At 40.1% G+C, this 20,139-nt stretch overlaps 1 protein-coding gene and 1 long non-coding RNA gene across 3 annotated transcripts in view; one reads left to right on the top strand and one right to left on the bottom strand.

Moving 5' to 3' along the window:
- Positions 1-402: 402 nt before the first annotated feature.
- On the top strand, positions 403-8,678 carry FAM110C (family with sequence similarity 110 member C). Of its 2 annotated transcripts, none has more exons than XM_077153033.1 (2): positions 403-1,797; positions 5,872-8,678. In XM_077153033.1, the coding sequence occupies exon 1, from the start codon at positions 663-665 to the stop codon at positions 1,770-1,772; it is 1,110 nt and encodes a 369-aa protein (XP_077009148.1). In that variant the 5' UTR covers positions 403-662; the 3' UTR covers positions 1,773-1,797; positions 5,872-8,678. The 2 variants fall into 2 exon arrangements, with proteins under 2 accessions (XP_077009148.1, XP_077009147.1); XM_077153032.1 differs by having other exon boundaries at positions 405-1,745.
- LOC143677260 (uncharacterized) overlaps positions 5,728-20,139 on the bottom strand; it is a 52,072-nt gene continuing 37,660 nt past the window's right edge. Inside the window, exons 2-3 of the long non-coding RNA XR_013172481.1 lie at positions 6,702-6,848; positions 5,728-6,014 (exon numbers count right to left, since the gene is read on the bottom strand). This is a non-coding gene — a long non-coding RNA (uncharacterized LOC143677260). The remainder of the gene's footprint in view (positions 6,015-6,701; positions 6,849-20,139) is intronic.

Below are 20,139 nucleotides of genomic sequence, written 5' to 3'. Positions count from 1 at the left end.
GTCCCTCGGCCAGTCACCTACGGAATCCGAACTAGAATCCAGAAACTGCGATCCACTTTCTTTTCCTTTTTATCTTTCCCGGTCCTTCCTGATAATAAACACATATGTTCAGTTAGGGACTTAGGAAATTAAAGCCAAAAGTTTTCATACACACCGGGTTCACTTTAAAAATTCAAAGGACTTGAGACACCTGCCCAGGAAAACCCCATCTGCTCTGCCCCTCCCTTTCCTTGGAAATGCCGCGGTCCAAATATTGACTTCGGGGGGACTCCCAGAGCCGAGGAGGAGGCGCCTGATACCTGGTGTGACCACACAATTTCCCCTCCAGGCACCTCCCCCCGAGCGCCCCACCCTCAGCGGGCCGGCACCCTCCTCCCCGCCCATTGGCTGCCCCGCCCGGGAGGCAGGTAGGGCTGGACGGTAAAGGCGAGCGCCGGCTGGGAGGCGGCGCCGAGCAAAGAGCCCAAGGAGCTGCGGACCCCGGCGCGGCATTCGCCAATCAGCGCGGACTTCGGAGTTCGCCCTAACTCCGGACCTCGGGCGGCTGGGTGCGGCCGAGCAGTCGGACGCGATTCGCCAATCGCCGCGGCCTCCGGGGCGGACGCCTCCGTGTCTGTGCCCCAGCGCGTTGGCGCGCAGGCCTCGGAGCACCCGCGGCAGCTATGCCCGCGGGGGTCGCGCCCGGAGTGAGGATGCGCGCCCTGCCCGCCTTCGACGCGCCCCTGAGCAAGCGGCTTCTGCACCGGGGCCCCGAGTACCTGCGCCAGCACCTGGACGCCGCGCGCCCGGCGCGCAGTAGCGCGGTGGAGAGACTGGCCGCCGACCGCGCCAAGTACGTGAAGAGCCAGCTGGTGGCCGGCCCCGCGCAGCGGCCCGCGGGCCGGAGCTCGACTTCCGAGAGCAGCAGCGAGAGCTGCTCGGAGGAGAGTCGGAGAAGCGGCCGCGACGCGGCCGGGAGGGAGGAGGTGGCGGCAAGTGCCGCCCAATCCCCGGCCCGCGGCCCGTGCCCCGTGGCCCGCAGGGCCATTGCCCGGAAGCCGCTGAGACCCGATTCACTGGTCATCTACCGGCAGAAATGCGAGTTCGTCAAAGCGCCGGGCGCAGACAGCTCCAGGGGGAGCTTGGTGAAGAAGCTCTTCCAGACGCCGAGCAAAGACAAGGTGCCGGTGGCCCCGGGGATGCCCAAGGTAAAAGAAGAGGTCAGAGCCGAGGGCGAGGAGGCCGCGTCGAGTCAGGCCCCAGTGGGCAGCCGGAGGCCCGACTCGCCAGTGCCCCCCGAGACACCTGCCCCCTCCGCACTGCCCGGGGCCTCCAGCGTGTGCCAAGCTCTGTCCCCTGGCCCTGAGCTCCGGGAATTGAAGCGCAGGGGCCTGCACCGCTCGCAGTCAGACGTCAGCTCCCGCTACTCCAAGGCCTTTGCAGAGTTTGACACCTTCTTCCAGTACTGCGGCCTGGATCCGGAGGTGGTGGAGGACCTCGGCCGGGAGAACTTCTCTGCGGGATCGGACCACGTCACTGTCAAAATCCGCAGCGTGAGCATCGCCACCTCCGACAGCGGCTTCTCCCGGCACAGCGGCGGGGACGACGGACTTCAGGAAGAAGAGCTGACGGAGCAAGTGCCCAGCACCACCTCTGTCATTGAGAAGAACGCTCGCATCATCAAATGGCTGTACACCTGTAAGAGGGCCAAGGAGACCCCCAGGCAGGAGGTTGCAGGAGCTGGTGGAATGGATCGGAAGCCCAAGGTGTGCTTGCAGGAAGCCCAGAAGTGATGTCTGTCTGAGTGTCTGCCTACTTGTGAGTGTTTGCACAGTGTGACCAAGTTGGATAATGGTTAAATATGGCTTGCGTTTAGAATCTAGTACTATGAAATTGGAAGGGATCCTACAGGTTAACTGAGACCCAGCCAGACTCATTTATCAGAAGTCACACAGCTACGAAATAGAAGTGCTACCTAAAATCAGGTTTAGGTCCCAGGCCCTTTCTTTCTTGTTTGGAAAGGTAATTCTATAAAACGACAACATCCTAGTTGGCTTGTTATTGTGAAAATTAGAAATTGGAATTATAAAGATGCTTGGTCAGGAAGCAGTTTCATGCCTTTTGCTATTATTATTTTCTGCTTTGAAAATAGCATATTAGCACCCTAGCTTCTGGGGGAATTGACCTTGTGAGACAGATTCACTGTGGATTATCTGCATGTGTGATTAGAGCTAACTCATCCAGCCTGCTGCTCCTAGGACAGGCTTTGCCGCCTAACAGAAATAATTCGCTCACCTCCAGCAGAAAGGAAAGCGCTGTCACCATGTCAAATTCAGCTTGCACTGACTTGGAGGATTTAGCCAAAGTTGTGAGCACAGATCAGTTTTCTACAGGAACTTTCCTACAATTTGGCAGTCAAAGATAATTTGGCTAAATTTTGCTTAAATTGTTCTGTGAGCTTCCTAAGGTGACTTGCTTGAGCAACCCAGTTTACAGCAGGAACTTTCAGTTTGTTGAAATAAGAAAATTGAATCAGTTTATCTATAACATGCCTTATGATTTAAAAATGCTATGATTCTGTAGTTATCTTTCTTATAACACAGTAAGTATTCCTTTGGACAGCCAGTAGCACCGAGATCATTTCAGAAGTTCTTTTGCTCTCCGCATATTTCAGGGAAGGATCATTGAAGAGCCTGGGAATGCTTATCCTTTCATGTCGCCACTTCTTTTCCTTCTAAGTATACCCGCTAAGGGCGTTTCTAGGGGTGGGGAAGCGAGGAAAGCAACGTTGCAGGATTCTCTTTGAGAACCAAAAATTTAACCATTGCAACATCTTTTGTTTTTCCTTACCCTTCAGTGACAACTTGCTATAAATTTAAAAGAACCTTTCAAGCAATGGAAGGTAGATAAAATACCCTTAATTGAAAAACATAGTATCTGCCTGTAGAGTGGGGGTCGAGGTGGGGATGGCATGTGGCAGGAGCTACTGTACACAGCTCACATGTGGTTGAGAACCGAAAACCTACAACAAAACCACTAACTTCTCTCTGAGTGACCACTGCCTTAATATGAGCATGAAAATTAATAAGAGGTGAAATCACTGTTTCTCTTGAACTTAGAAGGTTCAAAACTGAAGCTCTTCTTTATAATGTATCTAATAGTTCTTTTATTACTAGCCAAATCCCCTAGAGAATGTATATAGGATGTCAAAGGCTAAAAAAAAAAAGAGCACGTTCAATCATACTTTTCACAGGTTGTCTTTTGTGAGGTGTGTAAGTACAGTGAGCAGGCACAGTTTGCAAAGCCTCGTGAGCCGCATGGAGTTGGGAACCGAGCACTCAGTGGAGAGCTAGGAGGCCTGTCTTCTGTTAGCAAGTCATCCCCCCACTTTAGATCTAGGCTTTCATCAGCCATAAAGCAAAGGGAGAGAAGCAGATCATTTCCAACCTCTACATTTTCTTATTCTGCACAGTCAGTAATATGGATAACTGCATTCCATAATTGGAACCTAGTAAAAGGAAAACAAAAACTCCTTGCCTATTAGACTATGTAAAAAAGTAAACCAAGAGAAAAGTTCACCCCTAGGTCACAGTAGCCAGAGCCCCCTGTGTGTTCTGGGTGGAGGTTGGGTGGATGATGGAAACAGTTCTGAGGTGGTGGTAGAAGTAGTTCTCAGATAACAAGATAATGAAATAAAATCTGACGATATAAAAGTAAAAGCACCTCCCTCTACCTCCTCCAGACCCAGAGCCGCCCCCATCTCCAGCGCTCTAAAATCGAAATAGTAATCTGGAGTATTTAGGATTTGATCAGTAACATAATCATTCCCAAATCCCTTTTTTCTTTGAGCCTTTGAAAAATATGTGAGAACTTTTCTGTGACAGAGAGAGTAGGGAGGTAACTGGTTTTCCCTGCAAGGTAAAGTGACAGCAAGCTTAGAGACTACTGAGGGGTGAATTCATGTAGAGAACCAGAGGGTCATGAATTACCTTTATTTATTCTGCTTTCCCCCTTTATCTTAATCTTGCCTGGTAGGGAGAGTGTGGTTTAGCCTCTAAGCTGTTTCTCATTGCTCAGAGAAGGAAGAGAGAGATCCGCACAGAACCTGCCTAGAGTTTTTATTTGTATGTCATTAGCAGTTACCAGCACTATATGTACCTCACACACTGACTCCCCTAGGCCCAAAACATAGCTTGCATTCTTTGAAACTTCAGTGCAGGTGTACCTAATGCCTGATTCATTGGAGAATTCTGAGGAGGAAATGAGTCTCTTTCCTAGTCGCTGGAGGCTGACTGCTCACTGTGATTATGCCTGTTCATACCCACAAACCAACTTTTACATACAACGTACTGCCTCCAAGTGCCATTGTTTCCTCTGAAGAAGAGCCAGTAAAGCGGCCCAGCCACCAAAGCAAACGGGGCTGCAGAGTGTGGCAAACTGTATTAAAGAAAACACGGCTTACAAAGTAAACATCAACTTCCCTCACAGGAATTACTTGTTTCTGAAACTAGTTCCATAACTCTTTGAAAACATGGAAACAAGAATTCAAGCTGTGCTTTTTCTGTAGGTTACCAGAACATGTGTTGAAATGCATATGTACTTATTTTAGGATCTCAGAATAATTCCAGAAAATTTAAGGTGAACAAAGTTAAGCTAAGTGAAGAAAGAAAATAAATCTACTTTATGTGGAAGTCTCGGACCACTTGATAGATAGAGATATTATAAGATATAATATCCCATTCAGAATTGAGAGTTCATAAGTTTTCTTACCCCAAGGGGTAAAATGTTTGTTTTTTCAAAATTGAGCTCCAGCCATTGAATATCAGAACTGGAGAATGACTCATACATGTATTTACATTGACAGTCCATGAGTAATGGAAGGGTTACACATGGATTATTTTGATATCCCCTTTCCCAAAGTATAATTCATGAAAAGTGCCCTTCATTTGGTGGTACTTAGTCATTGTCATCTTCCTACCCTTCAATTTTTCCCATTGGGAACTTGCCAGAATTTAGGTGTTTCTGGTTTTCTGTCTTTTGCATAGAATATGTTAGTTGCTGATTTTGATATTGCTATAAAAGAACAGTAACTTGTCCTTTGGGCTAACTAGAGGTAAACTTTTTGTCTTTTTTCATTTCTAGGGGTAAAATTAGTTCTCCTAAGGCTAATGTCTCCAGATATTCCAAAGCCTCACTGCTGCTCTTTGATAAGAAAAGAGTAGGTATAGAGGCCCACTGAGAGCTGAAGTTATATGCTTCTGAGCTCAAATTGTGAAGATGCTTTGGGAATCGAGGACAAATAAAATAGGGAAACCCCAGACCTTCTCTCCTCCTTTCTTCTTTGACTATACTTAGAAAATCTGCTGTTTGCAGCATTTGGATATGCATGCAGTTAGGCAGTTTAGCATGTTTAGGTGACTTAAATAGCTTGAGTATCCAGGGGGCTACGCTTCCCTGACTCTAGCCAATTCCTGGGCCTTTTAGGGTTATTGGTGTTTGAAAGGGGTAAAAGCTGTTTGTCCTCAAATATTTATTTCAACTGCTTTTCTTGTGTTCTATTTTTGCCATTCAGCTCTTAGCAATGGTCTCGCTCAAGTCCAAAGACATTCTCTTCACTGCCACAAGAGTGGTTTGAGGTAAACAGAAATTTCAAAAGTCCAGAGAAAGGCCTGCAGGGAAATGGAGATTTATCCTACCAGAGAAACCAGTGATAATTTTCTTTGATAAGAACTCTGACTTCTTTTCAAAATGTAAAATGAGAAACAATGAGTTATTCTAAAATGCAGGGGATGGACAAAACTAAAGACCATAGAAAACAGATTTATATTATAATATTGGTTTTATAACTTTTGTCTAGACTGCAATTGAATGGTTTTTCCTCTTACTTCTCAGGGGGAAAGCCTTCCCAAGGATGCGGCTTCTTTTCAAGTGTATCCTGGATGACTTGGAAACACAGCACCATCTTCACAATGACAGGTTTTGTTCAAAATGCTCAAGCTGACAATATGAACACTGTTTCCCAGGAATAGAGCACCCTGTTGACAAAATTTCAGTTATTGTAGAAGATATGAAAAGTCTAGATGCAGAAACATTGGGCCATGAGAAGCTGAGAACACAGAATTTGGAAATTTGCTGAGTTGTCATTATTATGAGGCAGCTGAAGCTGCTGAACATTTTTTGTTTGTTTGTGGTACGCCCTTTACTTTCTTGCAGAAGTCATCTGGAGAGGGGATAGCTATTTGAAAATATTTTCAGGAGCATCTTTTTGAATGACTTACTGACAAGGAGGTACCAAGTTGTATTTTAGTGATATCTAAATTGATTTTCTTTTAAAAAGACCAAGAATATTAAAACCAAGCATCAACGCCATGGTATTTACTTCTTTCAGTCATCTTGGGCTGATTGGCACCATATAAATAAAATTTATCCTATTCCATATTTAACCATAACCATAAGAAGGTATATTCTAGTTAAATACTATGATTAATAAAAACTAAATATGCATACACACACACTCACACCAATTTTTAAAGCATCACCACACTGTAAACTATAATTAATACTGCAGCTACACAATTGATCATCTTATTTAATGATTCAGAAAGCACTTTTAAAATTACTTGAGAGCTACAAGTTCATTCTATTAATGCCACTTCCCATTGGGCTGTAGACATGTAGAGATACCAGTTAAAAGATATAGTTGAGATACTGCTTAGTGAAACCTTTTATTGAATCAGGCAGTTCTTGAAAGTTGGCAGAAGAATCTCGGAGTTTCCTTCCATAAGATCTATAGGAACATTCCGCTTTGCAGCACTATTTGGAACGCCCAGTTCTCTTGTTCTCAGCTTCCAAAGCAAGAATAGGAAATCCTGGGGTGACACAGAACATATGCACCTAAGCCTATGGAGATTTTCCCTTCTTTTTAATCTAACCCAAACCTCATCATATCACCCTGTCATCCCAAATTAGACACTATTCCATCCTTGTCTACAAGGGGTATTTTTTGAAAGAATGCACAGCCCTCTAGGGGGGGTAGGAGACTCCAAGATTGCAAAATTGGTAGAGAATTACATTCTGAAATCCTGAACTTGCTCATGGTACAAAAGTAAATAGATTTCAGACTCAGAACTTTCTGAGAAATTATGTATTAATGATTACAACCCAAAGAAAATTTTTCACCCAGTTAGCCATTTCAAAGCCTACTATGCTTTGTCAAACTGTATGTTTTCAAAGAGCAAAATTATTAGGGAGAAGACAAAGGAGGGGAGAGAAATGGGTTTCGTAATTGTAAAATGTTTTATAAACCATAGCATTTTGATATATTCATGTAGTTGTTGAATACTGTATTCTATTTTTGTAAATGTTTTATTTTGAGAATAGGTTTTTGAGATGCTTAGATATTTATTTTTACACAATTATTGGTCTTCAGATGGTTTTCCTTCACTTTATATGGTTTCAGTTTTTATCAGGGGAATTTTAAGTCATTTCTCTTCAGTTAACTTTTTGTATATGTTGCTCAAATCAATCTTTATCTTCTGGTGGCACACTGAGTGTTTGTTCCTGTAAAGTGCTCAGTAGTGCAGTGATTTGTTTTCTAATAAACTTTGTCTTTGGAGGCTCTACAAACCAACAATTGAACCATCTCAATAGAGACTCTCTTTCAAGACAAGAGATTCCCTGCTGTAAGAATTTGTTCCTCAATCATTATTCTAAATATGCTGCTATTTTGCTGTTCACTGGATTGCACTTAGTTAAAAAAAAATATTCTCAAAGATGAGAGGAATGTTTTAAAAAAGTTTCCTTTTAATATGCCCAATTCTCTTTGCAGATGTTCACATTTATATGTGAATGCTTTAAGCAAAATTTTTTTGTGCCTTTCTACTGTTAGAACAAGATTCATTGCAACCCAGGTCAGATTTTTCTTAAATCAAAATGGTGGCAGATTCACCTATCCATAGAATAGGTGACAAAAATTGTTTCAGCTTTAAAACCACCAAGATCTTTTGGAAGCATTTTGCACTTTCAGCTGTGGTGCAGGAAAAGAGAAGAATTCAGTTGGGATGAATTCTGGGAGTTGATATCAGGCCTTGCCTTCAGCGACTGCCTAGAAGGAAGAAATCCTGTCCTAAACCTGAATTATCCCAAGTTGCTGAATGACTTTAAGAAAATTAAACTTTGCAGCTCAGTCTGGATAAAAAAACTCTCAGTGTTTTCCACAAGAATGAGCAATAGTTACTGCTGCAAAGTACTTTCATTTCTTCATGAAAGAATAGCATATAAAGTCATATGATTGAGTGCAGTGGAAAGAAAAAATATTGGTAAAGAAAATAATTCAACTGTAGACTATTTGACTAATATGTGGGTACAGATTAACAATGCCTCATACCAATAGGTCTTTATGTAACTGTAAAGTTTGCTCATTTCATACACATAATGTATAATATATATACATATATATCATTTTTAAACTACTGGTCATTGTCAATATGTAATAAAAAGGAAGCATTGTAAGACATTGCCCTCTTCCAGTAAGTTCAAAGTTCAGTGCCATGGTTACAGTTGGTGATGCCATATAATATCAGGCCCAGACAATTGTCATAAAAGTTTGTAAATAGAGTTAGTCTACAAACCACTTGTAACTGGAGTGCAATATCGCGTATTCTGTATTAAAGAAATAAAGTATTTTTATTGTTTATTAATATGGATTTATGATTTTGTACAATATGAAAATTTTTTTGAAGCTGGAGTATACTTTTTATAATTACTTCTGTCTTTTATTTTTTATCTTTTTGGATATTACCTCATAAGATTGTCTGAAGAAATGAGGAAAGCATTCCAAGAATTAACCCAGATTAGGTCACCTGGCACCTTAAGTCTCCAACTTTCCCTGGAAACTAAATACAGTAAAACGGTTTTGAATATTTAGCACTTTGTTTTTCTTTTTGTCCTCAGTTCTTTTTGTAAACATAGTTTCTCCATGTTTTATTAGTAACATAATTGGAAAATGGGCACAAAAATAAAAAGAGAAGCACAGATTATACCCTATAACAGTAACTCACTAAATGAAAGTAGAATCTTTTAAATTCAAGTCTTTTATCAATATCTGCTCGTCATACCCTGGGTGTATGTTGGAGAGGATGTAAGTTGGTGAAGTCTGTAAAGAGACCTAATTATCTTTATATTTCTGCCCTGACCGAGCCAGGAGTGAGTTTCTTTTTCAGTTCTGTAGTAACTTATCCCTAACCTATCCAAGTATCCAAAGATAGACATTCTTGAGATGGTAAATAACGTCTGTAGTTCCTTGAAGAAAATGGACAATCGTGAGGATGCTATAAAATTTTCCTTTGAGGATGCTATAAAATTTTCCTTATTATAGCCATACAGAAATGGTCCAAATATTGTATTGTGCAGCTTTAGAATCTAATGGCAATGCCTTTTTCTTCTTTAAGGTAAACTTAAGGTCCTACATTTCAGTTATCAAGGCTTTGACCTGTTTTAAAAATTGAATTAAATAAGGAGGCACCGAAGTGATGCACATTGGTTAGATATTTAAACCTTGGTTTGCATTTTCAGTGATGGGGAAAAATATGTTTATATGACATTAAATATTTCTGATTGGAAATTTTGAGCAAGAAGGAAACTAAGGCTCTCAACCAAGAGCTTATAACTATGGTCTCAGAAGTCACAGCTACCAATGGGAAGCATATATTAAAAAAACACCATAAAATGTGCTCAGGCCTAATAATATTTTCCTCAATGTTTCTGCTACATGGCTCCAAATTCTACAATTAACATCTTTGTGTTTTCTCCTTGAAAATTGTCATTAAAATTGGAATTTTTCTGTAGGGAAGAATGTGTAAAACCATTAAGAACTCTTCTCCTGTAAGTTAAAATACAATATTAATTTATTCAGAAAATGAAAATCTGAATTACAGGACACATTAGGGAAAGAACTTAATCCTGACTCTAATGTATCCTGTGGGAAACTTAATTTTGAGCTTAAATAGGGCCATTAATTATATATGCCAGGACAAGGAATTGCAGAATTGACTAACCCCATTTCCCTGCTCCTGACAATCAAAACAATTGTACTCCTGAATAATAGTGATTTTAACTAAGGCTAGACAACCCACCAAGATGGAACAAGCAGAATTCAGTCACGTGAATATAGTGAGCAGCCAAGTACTATTCCAAGTACTATAACACTACAGATTCACCAAACTTGCTGCCATGATGGGCTTACATTCTAACAGGGGAGTCAGATATTCAATAAGTAAATTGGATGGATGGATGGATGGATGGATGGATGGATGGATGGATGGGTGATAGAATGAGACAACAAAAAGATAATAGAAGGAAATAAGGAAGAGAGGGAGGGAGGAAAAAGCACAGTAAGGAAATAATGCTTGTTGCTGTGAGCCTAGTTTATTAATTTTAATATGACTATTTGGTGGCCAACGTTTTTGAATCATAAATGAAACCCAAAGTACAAATCATATGCAAAGAATCAAGTGACAGGGAAGAAAAGCATGAAAATTATAAGTGCATTTTTTTTTTCACTAAGAGGTTTAATTTTGATACCTGGAGTTCTTTCACCCTGACAGCTTAAAGCTTTGAAGTCTAAACTGAAAAACAGACTACCATACAGATGAGACTTCTGAACTTAGTCTTCATTTGAGTCAGGAGGTTTTTAGTAAGGCACTGCATGCCTTCCTTTGGCTTTCAGAAGATTTCCACTCTTCAAACTTAGGAGAAAAGTTGATAGAACAACAAATGGAGACTCTTATAGAGCAGAGCAGGCCATTTCAGGGAAGTGGAGGGATGAGGGTCTGTTTCTCCATGAAGTCAGAGATCTACCGTGGATACTCCCTTGTTAAATAAACTGTAGGATTCAGATGGGTGAATCAGGCTGATGTTACCAGTTCTCACGAATGTGTTCTTTTCTCATGCTGCCTGGCAAGTCAAGACCCCAACATGCAATTCTCACAGTGCTCTACAAGGATGATTCTTTTCCATAGGAAGGAACTGAATTGAGAGATTTAGCACCCTGCCCTAGGTCAGAGGTCTGAGACATTGGACGAGTCAGTATTTATAATCAAATCCACGTGGTTCCAAAGTCTGTTCCATTCTTTACTGCTCCAGATTGGTTTATAAAAAGAATTAAACAGTGATCAGAATGTTTAAGAAGATTTCATACAGTCTCAGAAGCATAAAGTGATTCAAGAGGTCAAGACTTAAATTGGAGTAATATTGTGAAACAAGATGCCACTCCCAAATTACTTTCATGACCCCAGTTGCCATACACTGAATGACTCAGGCTGGGATTGCTTTACTGATGGTAGATAGCACAAGGAATTTCAAAATAGCATGCAAAACTGTCATGTCTGGAAATGTTCAACCATAGTAAATATAGTTCAATGCTCAAATTTCATGTATTAGGAAAGATCCTCATGGTTCAGTTGATGTCGATCATTTTATGTAAGATGATACATATTTTTAAAACAGGCATAAAGAAAAAAAAAAAACAATGGAAAACAAACAACACCAGAAGAGCCCATGATTAGGGTCAAATCTAGGCAAACATAGGAAATGAATGATGGTTTATTTGCTTCAGCAAATAGTGTTGTATGGATTCGAAGTACAGCCACCTCATTATGTCACATAATTCTAAGGCTGGATAAGAAATTCAGAGGCCACCTATATCACATCAGAGAAGTCTGGTACAACTGTGGTTTCTTCAGTGGTGGTTCACTGTTGTTTTTAGGATAAATGGAAAATGACTACAGATGTAAAAAGAAGAGGAACTCCCTTGAATTTACTTGAAGTACTGGTAAGTTTGGCAGAGCTTTGGATTTATGAGATTTTTTTTCAGCAATAGTAAAAGAAAATACCAGAATGTGCACATTTAAAATATCTATTCACAACCCCCTTGAATGCATTTCAAGGCTACACAGGTATTATTCTGTTACAGGTGAGATGAGAAACCAAGCCAATCATCAACACTTTCAACATACAGGTATAGGCAGGAAGGAAGCATTACTCACCCTTTCCTGCTGGCTCTTGGATGAGTGAACAACATTAACTTGAAGGTCACAGGAAGTCATTGCCCCCACTGTTCCCAGAAGCATCAGGGATTGTTTGCCTAATGCCAGCCACTGCTTGTAGGATGTGTTTGTGCAGTAAGTACAGCCAGTCACAGTGGCCTATGGGGTCAGGAGCTCTGTCACAGAGCCCCAGATTCAAGGAAGAATATTTTCTAACAAATAGAATGACACCCTAAACCCTGAAAAAGAGAATGTAGCTGGCATCTTGTATGAAAGTCTAGGGGTGCACATTGAAAGAGGGGTTTCAAAAAAACCTAATTTTTTAGGGATATGTAATGACCACAGTGGGACAGATACTGCGTACTTACCAGCTGCTTGATCTGGAGTAAGTGAAATTTATCTCTCAGCTTCCTTATGTGTTACAAGAAGATTAGGAAGAGGATAGAGAAGGTATTTCAAGTTGCTTAGCACATAGGAAGCACCCAATTGATGGTAGCTATTATTATTATTATTTTAGTCTCTTAATGATTCAATATAACCTATTGTTCATTCATTTGTCAAGGATATTTTTGAACCAACTTCTATATTCGAGTTGCCATCACTTCTGGTAATAAGTCAATCTCCATAAGTTTTTTTTTTTTTTTCTTCCAGCTACCATGGTTCTAGAATGTGAAATTTGCTAAACACCTCTGTGTTTAGCTTTTCATTTCCCTATATATATACTTTTAGTAAAGGAAGAATCAGTGACAGTTGTTCCGGTGGGTCTAGAACATTCTTTCACCACCATAGTTTAGTAAAGTAAGGATGGGTTAGAATGTCAAAATAGAGAACAAAGAGAAAAACAAACACATTTCTTTCTGAGCTAGAGAAAGCACCATCACTGCACTCAAGAGCTCTGAAGCAATATTGTAGAACTTATGGCTCAATACTTATATACCTAAAACCTATTAATGGATATTAATGGCAAAACAGCAGGGCCGAGCACTTATTTAGAAACTTAAAATGTACAATCTCTCTTATTCAGTTTCTTATATTTTTCCTTCACAAACATCTTTGAGGTACCTGGGACAAGAATTATCAATACTTCTTTTCTATGCAGGAGTAAATCAAGAGTCAGGCTACCTTTCCAGCATCACATGATGTTTAGTGATATAACCAAACTGGAGTAGGCAAAGGAATGAAGACAAGAATCAATTCGTATCACCAAGTGGTTAGACTTAACCTAAGGAATTATTCAAAAGCCTAATGGAAGTATATCTTCTTTGTTTCTTGACTAATGGGTTTTTCTAAAGATTTTTTTCTAAACACTTCAGTATCTTTCTATGAGGTTCACCACTAATTAGTTTATCCAAATCTAGAGAGAAATCCAATTAAAGTTTTAAATTCATCCTTTGGGATAAAGACGTCTATATTCTGAGTGCAGTGTGTGTGCACGTGTGGATGTGCGAGTACACATGTGCATTAGATGCAATTTGGCATCATGGTTTTTTTTTTATTGCTTTGACTGTCCCTGTCAGTCAAGTGGCTCACACAGCAGCTTGAGCTTATACCTAGAAATAGCTTTTTATTTTAGTGGAGGAAAAAACCTTTGCCTGTATATTTTAAGACTAGATTATCCCTATGATTTGCAGAGCACGTTTATAAGGGCTTTCACATGTGTTACTGTCTCACTGGAAAGGCACAAATGGCCTACGGTGTAAGGAGAGTAGATTTGATTGCTCCTGCTTTCAGACAGGCTTCAGAGGAAATGAACTGACTTTCTCAATGTTGCCAAACTGTATTTCTAGACCCTGGATTCCATCCAACACTCTTTTCAAATGCAAAATTCTTGGGGGGCTTTTCTGATTATTTTTTTTTCTGGTTCTTCATAATTGCTCATATTTTTAATTCAGTCTCTAGAGACAAATATCATAAAATGCATAGTATTAGATGAGATCCTGCAGCCTAAAATTCATTACTTTTCAAAGTCAATCAAAAAGTTCAGTTTTGCCCCAACAGTTCTTGATTTCTAATCGGAGAGCCTTCTGTTGTTTACAGTAAATTAGAAAGTTTGAGCATAAAAACTGTTCTGGACATGGTTATCAATCAATTGTAAGATTGCAAATTCACCTTCCATTACTTTGGCTCCACTGGCTCATCTGAAAGTTATGCATCCCAACTGGACAAAACCTTTAGGCAGATACCGAAAAAACGGAATATTATAGGCTATTCAGCTGAACAAGATGGTTGTGCTGAATCAAATCCAATTTAAAGGTTAGGTTCAAAATCTCCAGGGACGCAAGGGAGTGCACATACCATTCACATTTATGAGAGAATGATCAAGTAGTAGGTTTTTCTGTTTGTTTGTATTTTACTACACTGATTGGTCTCTGTTATACATCTGGGAGTAAAGAGCTAAAGCATAGATTGAAATTTAGGACTAGAAAGAATGTTAGAGGAAAGAAAGAGAGGTGGGATGGAGTAAATGAACATTTAACTTTTGCTATGTGCAATGAATTGTTCTAGGCATTTTCACATAATTTTATGTGATAGTTTTTATTATCCAAATTCTACAAATGAGGGGACTGAGAATCAGAGTTGGATTAACTTAACATAGATCATACAGCTAATTCCAAAACTAAGCTTTTTCCTTTGCTCTATATGGCTTCCTCTCTTTCCATTCACTCCTCTGCCTCTAGGTAGTAGGATCATATTGAACATATAGAAATATCCTTTTTATTTCATTTATTTTGTGAAACAGGATTAGTACCTGCTTTAGGAAAGAGAGGATATGAAGAAGTGGTCTATTTAGTGAAAGGGGTGACTCCAAACTAGGAGATCTGGAAGATTTTAAAGAAAGATGTTCTTTGAGTATACGCATGTATCTGAAACTGTATTTTAAAACAAAGTAGCAGGATTGCATGGGTGGTTCAGTGGTAGAATGCTCCTTTCATGCAGGAGACCCAGGTTCAATTCCCAGATGATGTACCCCCCAAGAAAAAACAAATAAAAAAGTAGCAGTCCATCTATTTTCCTCCTACTTTAGGACCTCACAGGTCACAGAGATAGAACACATTAAATAGAATTTCACGATTCACAGAGAATCAGTATAAATGCTGGAAGCAACTTCAAGATCATTTGTCCAAACCTCTCCATCTGAAGACGAGTGCACTGGAGCTCCTATCAGAAAGCACCTTTCACAGTAACCCACCTAGTGAGGGACAGAAACTAAAGTCCACATTCCCTACTCCCATGCCCAATGCACTTTCATAGGTTGCTCAACCTGCTTTTTCTCATGATTGGAACCATCTCCGAATCCATCTTTGGAACTTTTTAAAGGAACTTAATAAAAGATTTAAATTTCAGAATAACAACAACAAAAAACCTTATCTTTCATGTCCAGGACAACGAAATGCGATAACAAATTATAACAAAGCAGTAAGAGGGTTGTCCTGAAAAATGCAGGTAATATTTACAGATAACTATTTCCTGGTTAATATTTAACTGGTTTCCTTAAGATTATAGTGTGGTATTGCTTGTGAATGGCTGTACTCATCTTTGTATCCTCAGAACAATGTTCCCTCCTGACTGGCACATCTTAAGGAACCCACACCCATTCATGGGTCCTTGCTCTTACCCAAGACTGAACTCTCCCCCCGTGCTCTGAAAACAATTCTCCCCTGTCTTCACAACTGCCCCGTTCCATCAATCATCTTTCATAGCCACTGTTTTCAGCCTCTTTTTTGGTATCTTTTATTTTTGAGGAACATGCACCCAAGTCTCTGCTATAGATCATAACCCCTCTTTAGCTAATGGTCTCTGTCTCTCAACTAGGATAATGACTCAGGGAGGAGAATAGTTGGTGGAGAGACATACAGGCAAAGGGAAGATATCCCTGTGATATGTCTGCAAGATATCCAAGAGAAGTGAGGTAAGCAGTAGCCTACAGCAGTCTAAATTGCATAGGAGAGACCTGGGGAACAGATGGGAGATCCCTAGGAAAAGTGACAGAAAGAAAAGGAAGAAACAAAGTCCTAAAAAGAAAAAGAGAGAGAGAGATTTATATTCCAGGTAGAGGAGGAACCTCCAAAGTAGATGGAGGAGTAATCACGAAGGCAAAATCCAGAAGACCGAGGTTTTTTTTCTCTTTCTCTCTCTTTAGTGGGAAGGAGTGTGCGTGTGTGTATGATTATTTCAAATGTGCTTAGTACAATTAGGACTGACGTGTATTTATTACATTTGAAAGTGTCATACCCATTAGGATATTTTGAGAAAGCCTTTGGTTTGTTTGGTTTTTGTTTTGGAAAGGGGGACACCAAATTGCAGTGGTTGAAGTACGAATGGAGAAAGGCCTGAGGTGTGGTCAGAGAACATTGGCTGAGAAATAGAATAATCGCTGGAAATAGAGGTGATGGCAAGGACGAGGTTGTCATTATTAAATACAAGATACAAGAGTTTGTTGGGTGCTGATGGAATGATCTAGTATAGGAAAAGGAGTTGGAGATGCATGTGAAGAGGTGGGTAAGTGAAAGAGCAGGGACTTCGAAAGGATGATAGAGGAAGGAATTCAGAGCATGTGTTGGGACACATGCTTTCATAGAAAAAGCCCTATTTATATTGCCCTCTTGTAGGAAATCGTGACTGATCCTGACCTAAATCTATGGCTGCAACTTTAATAAATGTAGCTAGTGCTACCGATTTTTAAATCTTCTTTAACCATGGCCCATTTTAATGATTTCTTATTAATAGTATGTTGCCATTCCCAGACCTTCAGTTGCACTGTGGAGATTTCTTTCCATAGTTCTTTTAGTTTAGGTTTCCTGTCTCATTTGTACCATATGAAATGTTTGTGTTTGAAAGAAATGTTTGTTTACTTAGTTGCAACTGAAATGAAAAGATTTTTCTGACGTATGCAGGTTGGAGAAAGAGCCTGAGAAGTACTTACTTGTATAAAAGGCACAGCAATTATCAAAAGGCAATTTTGCATCAGACACTATTTCCAAGCACAGAATATTAGAACTGGAAAAGACATTAAGAATTCTCTAATCTGATATTTTCATTTTATAGATGTATACACTGAGATTAAATAAATTCTCTGATATTAAAGGAATTTCCCAATTCATGAAGCTAGTTAGTAGCAGAGCAAGAATTTAAAAACTAGGACACAAGATTTTCAGCTTAGTGCATTTTTTTATTATTATATCAGTTTTTTAACTAAGATTTTAAAAGTGACTTCCTACCAACTCACTTATGTTAGACCCTAAGAAAACAAGTTACCTTGTCACATTGAAGTGGCCTTTCCTAAATACTATTCCCATGTCCCACCACCCTTCTCAAGTTCTGGCTGAAGATTCCTGCCTTAGCTTCACCTTGGCTTCTTTGCAAGGATTTGTCTGGTCTTGTTCCATATTTGCAGAACCGGTCACAGAGAAGTTACTTACTGGGCCTGAGAATATGTGGAGCAAGAGAGACTAGGTGTGTGGGGTGGGGCTTTGTTGGTATTGGAAACAAATATCTTACCTAAGACCAGATCACCAAAGTCAAGAAAAAGTAGAACAAAGTGTTTATGTCCTAAAAGTAATAAGACCAGGGGCCTCGGGTGCAGATAGAAGTTGGACTTGGAGAGCCAAAAGGGAAAATCTGAAAATAAAACCAGATCCAAATGGTACATGGTCAAAAACTCTGCAGTCCTCCTGGCTGGGTCACCACATTACACAATCCTTGTAAGTGGTGACCTCAGGAATTGTTCATTTTATAACTACTGTAGCTGATTGAGGAGCCTGGCTTCATGGCCAGGGAAATTTGTAAAGAAAATGGCTAGAAGATGGTCTGGAATAAATAATCCTAGAGTCATAAAAAGAGACCATTGCTTTCAAGTTATACCCAGGCTCTGTGATTAGGAGAATTGGATATTTCCAAATAGTTCAAGTTCAACTGGAAAAGAGAGCTAATAGCAGAGAACGATTAACCTAGTGGGGCAGAGAGTAAGTGGGAGAAATATCTTGCATCTGGCATCAGACTAATGGAATGGACCCTTTGCCCTTCTAGTAGAAGTCACTGTCACCTGGTCGTGAACAAAAACAGATGTAAGTAGTAAGTTTTTAAATTAATTCCTGAGTCCTAGGTGTAATCAAAACCTCATGATGCTACTTCCTTAGAAATATTCCTAACACCAGTAACAGAAGCAGATTATATTATAGAATCCAGAAAAATTCATTGAAAGCAGTAGATGTATCTCTGAAGCTTGGTAATATTTTCTTCAGGACATTAAATACCTTGGGTATAAGCCAGGAAATCACAAAATGATACCAAATAACTTCTTAGTGGTTGTTTTAGTTTGCTAAGTCTGCTGGAATGCAATATACCAGAGATGGATTGGCTTTTATAAAGAAGATTTATTTCATTATAAATTTACATTTCCTCAGAGGAGAGGCAGCTGGCTTTCCTCTGGATTTCTCTATCACATGGAAAGGCACACAGCAACGTCTGCTGGGCTTCTCTCCTAGCTCCTGGGTTCAAATGGCTTTCCCCAGGGTATGTCCTTTCTGCATCTCCAAATGTCTGGGTCTGGTTGGCACTAAGCTCTGAGCTAAGTTGTGCTGTGCTGTGCTGAGCTGCTTCTCTCTCTTCTGACTTCTCCTTTCAAGCATCCAACTAATTAAATTAAATGTCACTCATTGCAGAAGGCACTCCCCTTAGCCAAATGCAGATGTAATCAGCCATAGATGAAATTAACATGCAGATGATTTAAGTCCACAGCAGCAAAACAATTGGGCGCTATCACTTGCCAAGAGATGCCTCAGCCTAACTACACAGTGAGCAAAATAAGCCTCTGCATTTCCCAAGGAAAAATGAGATCTCAGAGGAAGGGGTGGGGGTGGAATTGAAAGTTCCACTTAACTTGGACCAATTGTAATTCAAGGTAGGATAGCCCAAAGTCTCTTCTTACATGGTGGTGTATCTTCCCCCATCATTGCTGCTTTTCTTAGCTTCACTTCCTCCAAAAGACTGTTTCTCAACTTCTTCAAATGGAGGGGATCAGGGTTTTCTCTCCTCCCTGTGCAGTTTTCAATTCAGCAGATGTTCTCTTACAGAAGCTATCCAGTCACTTAAAATGATTTTTTAAATACAGAATCATAGGAAAAGATTCCTACATACATTAAACAGTATTTTAGCTTGAGTATATTAAAAAATATGCATTTGTTTACTGATCTTTTCATGTAAGGCTTCTCCTCTGAACGTAGGCATTCTCGATTTTCCTTCTTGCATATGCCACATAAAAAATGCCTCTGTTATGACTTTCTGTTTCAGTTTTCATGACGTTGAACAAGAAATTAAAAACACCCATACAGTAATGTGAGTGTGGAGCCTGCCTTTTCTTCCCACCTGATAACCATCATTCACCCTCACTTGATTCAAAAGCAATTTCTCTAGCAACTTTCCTCCATCTAGTCTTTATGAAACTTTAGTTTCTGCAGAAACAGCAACGCCATTTTCACTTTCATGTTTTATTAGTTTACATCATATTTAATTACATTATATAATTATACTAAGTACAAGTGGCATCAACAGGCATGAGAACCATCAGCCCTTGGTAAGCAAATAACTCACTGTGGCAGCAGAAGTTTGTGGGTTAACAAGGAACAGTTCAGGAGCTACAATGATTCATCATGCTTTGGGCATCTGTCGGTACACTTTAGAGTGGGAATGGAGAGCCCCCTTTAATGTGGTAAGTTTGTTAAATGGATGGCAGTTAAGAGAGGGCTTCCTTTTTCCCATTTTCTCTGTGGGTACTCTGAACTTAATCCCACTCAGCAGCTCACTGACGTTTTTAGTCATCTTTGGAAATAAAAATATATTAACCACAAATAAAAATAAAATATACATAAAAAATATATTAACCAATGAGTTTCACAACCAAAGCACCAAGTGAAAGGCATAAAGAACTCTTATCCCATCAGGCCTCACAGCCAGACACATCTGCTAACTGAAGACGCTTCTAAAGAAACCAAGGCCTGAGGCTCTGATGACCCAGGATGAATCAGAGATCACTGACAGAGAATCGAAGTGGGTGGTACAGGGGCTATCCCTTCGCTACCTATGTAGGAGAGAAAGAAGAGCAGGAGACCAGATCCAG

Source organism: Tamandua tetradactyla, chromosome 3 (assembly GCF_023851605.1).
Source record: "Tamandua tetradactyla isolate mTamTet1 chromosome 3, mTamTet1.pri, whole genome shotgun sequence".
Taxonomy (NCBI): domain Eukaryota; kingdom Metazoa; phylum Chordata; class Mammalia; order Pilosa; family Myrmecophagidae; genus Tamandua; species Tamandua tetradactyla.
Note: the sequence above shows the minus strand (reverse complement) of the source record. Positions and strands in the feature narration are given on the sequence as shown.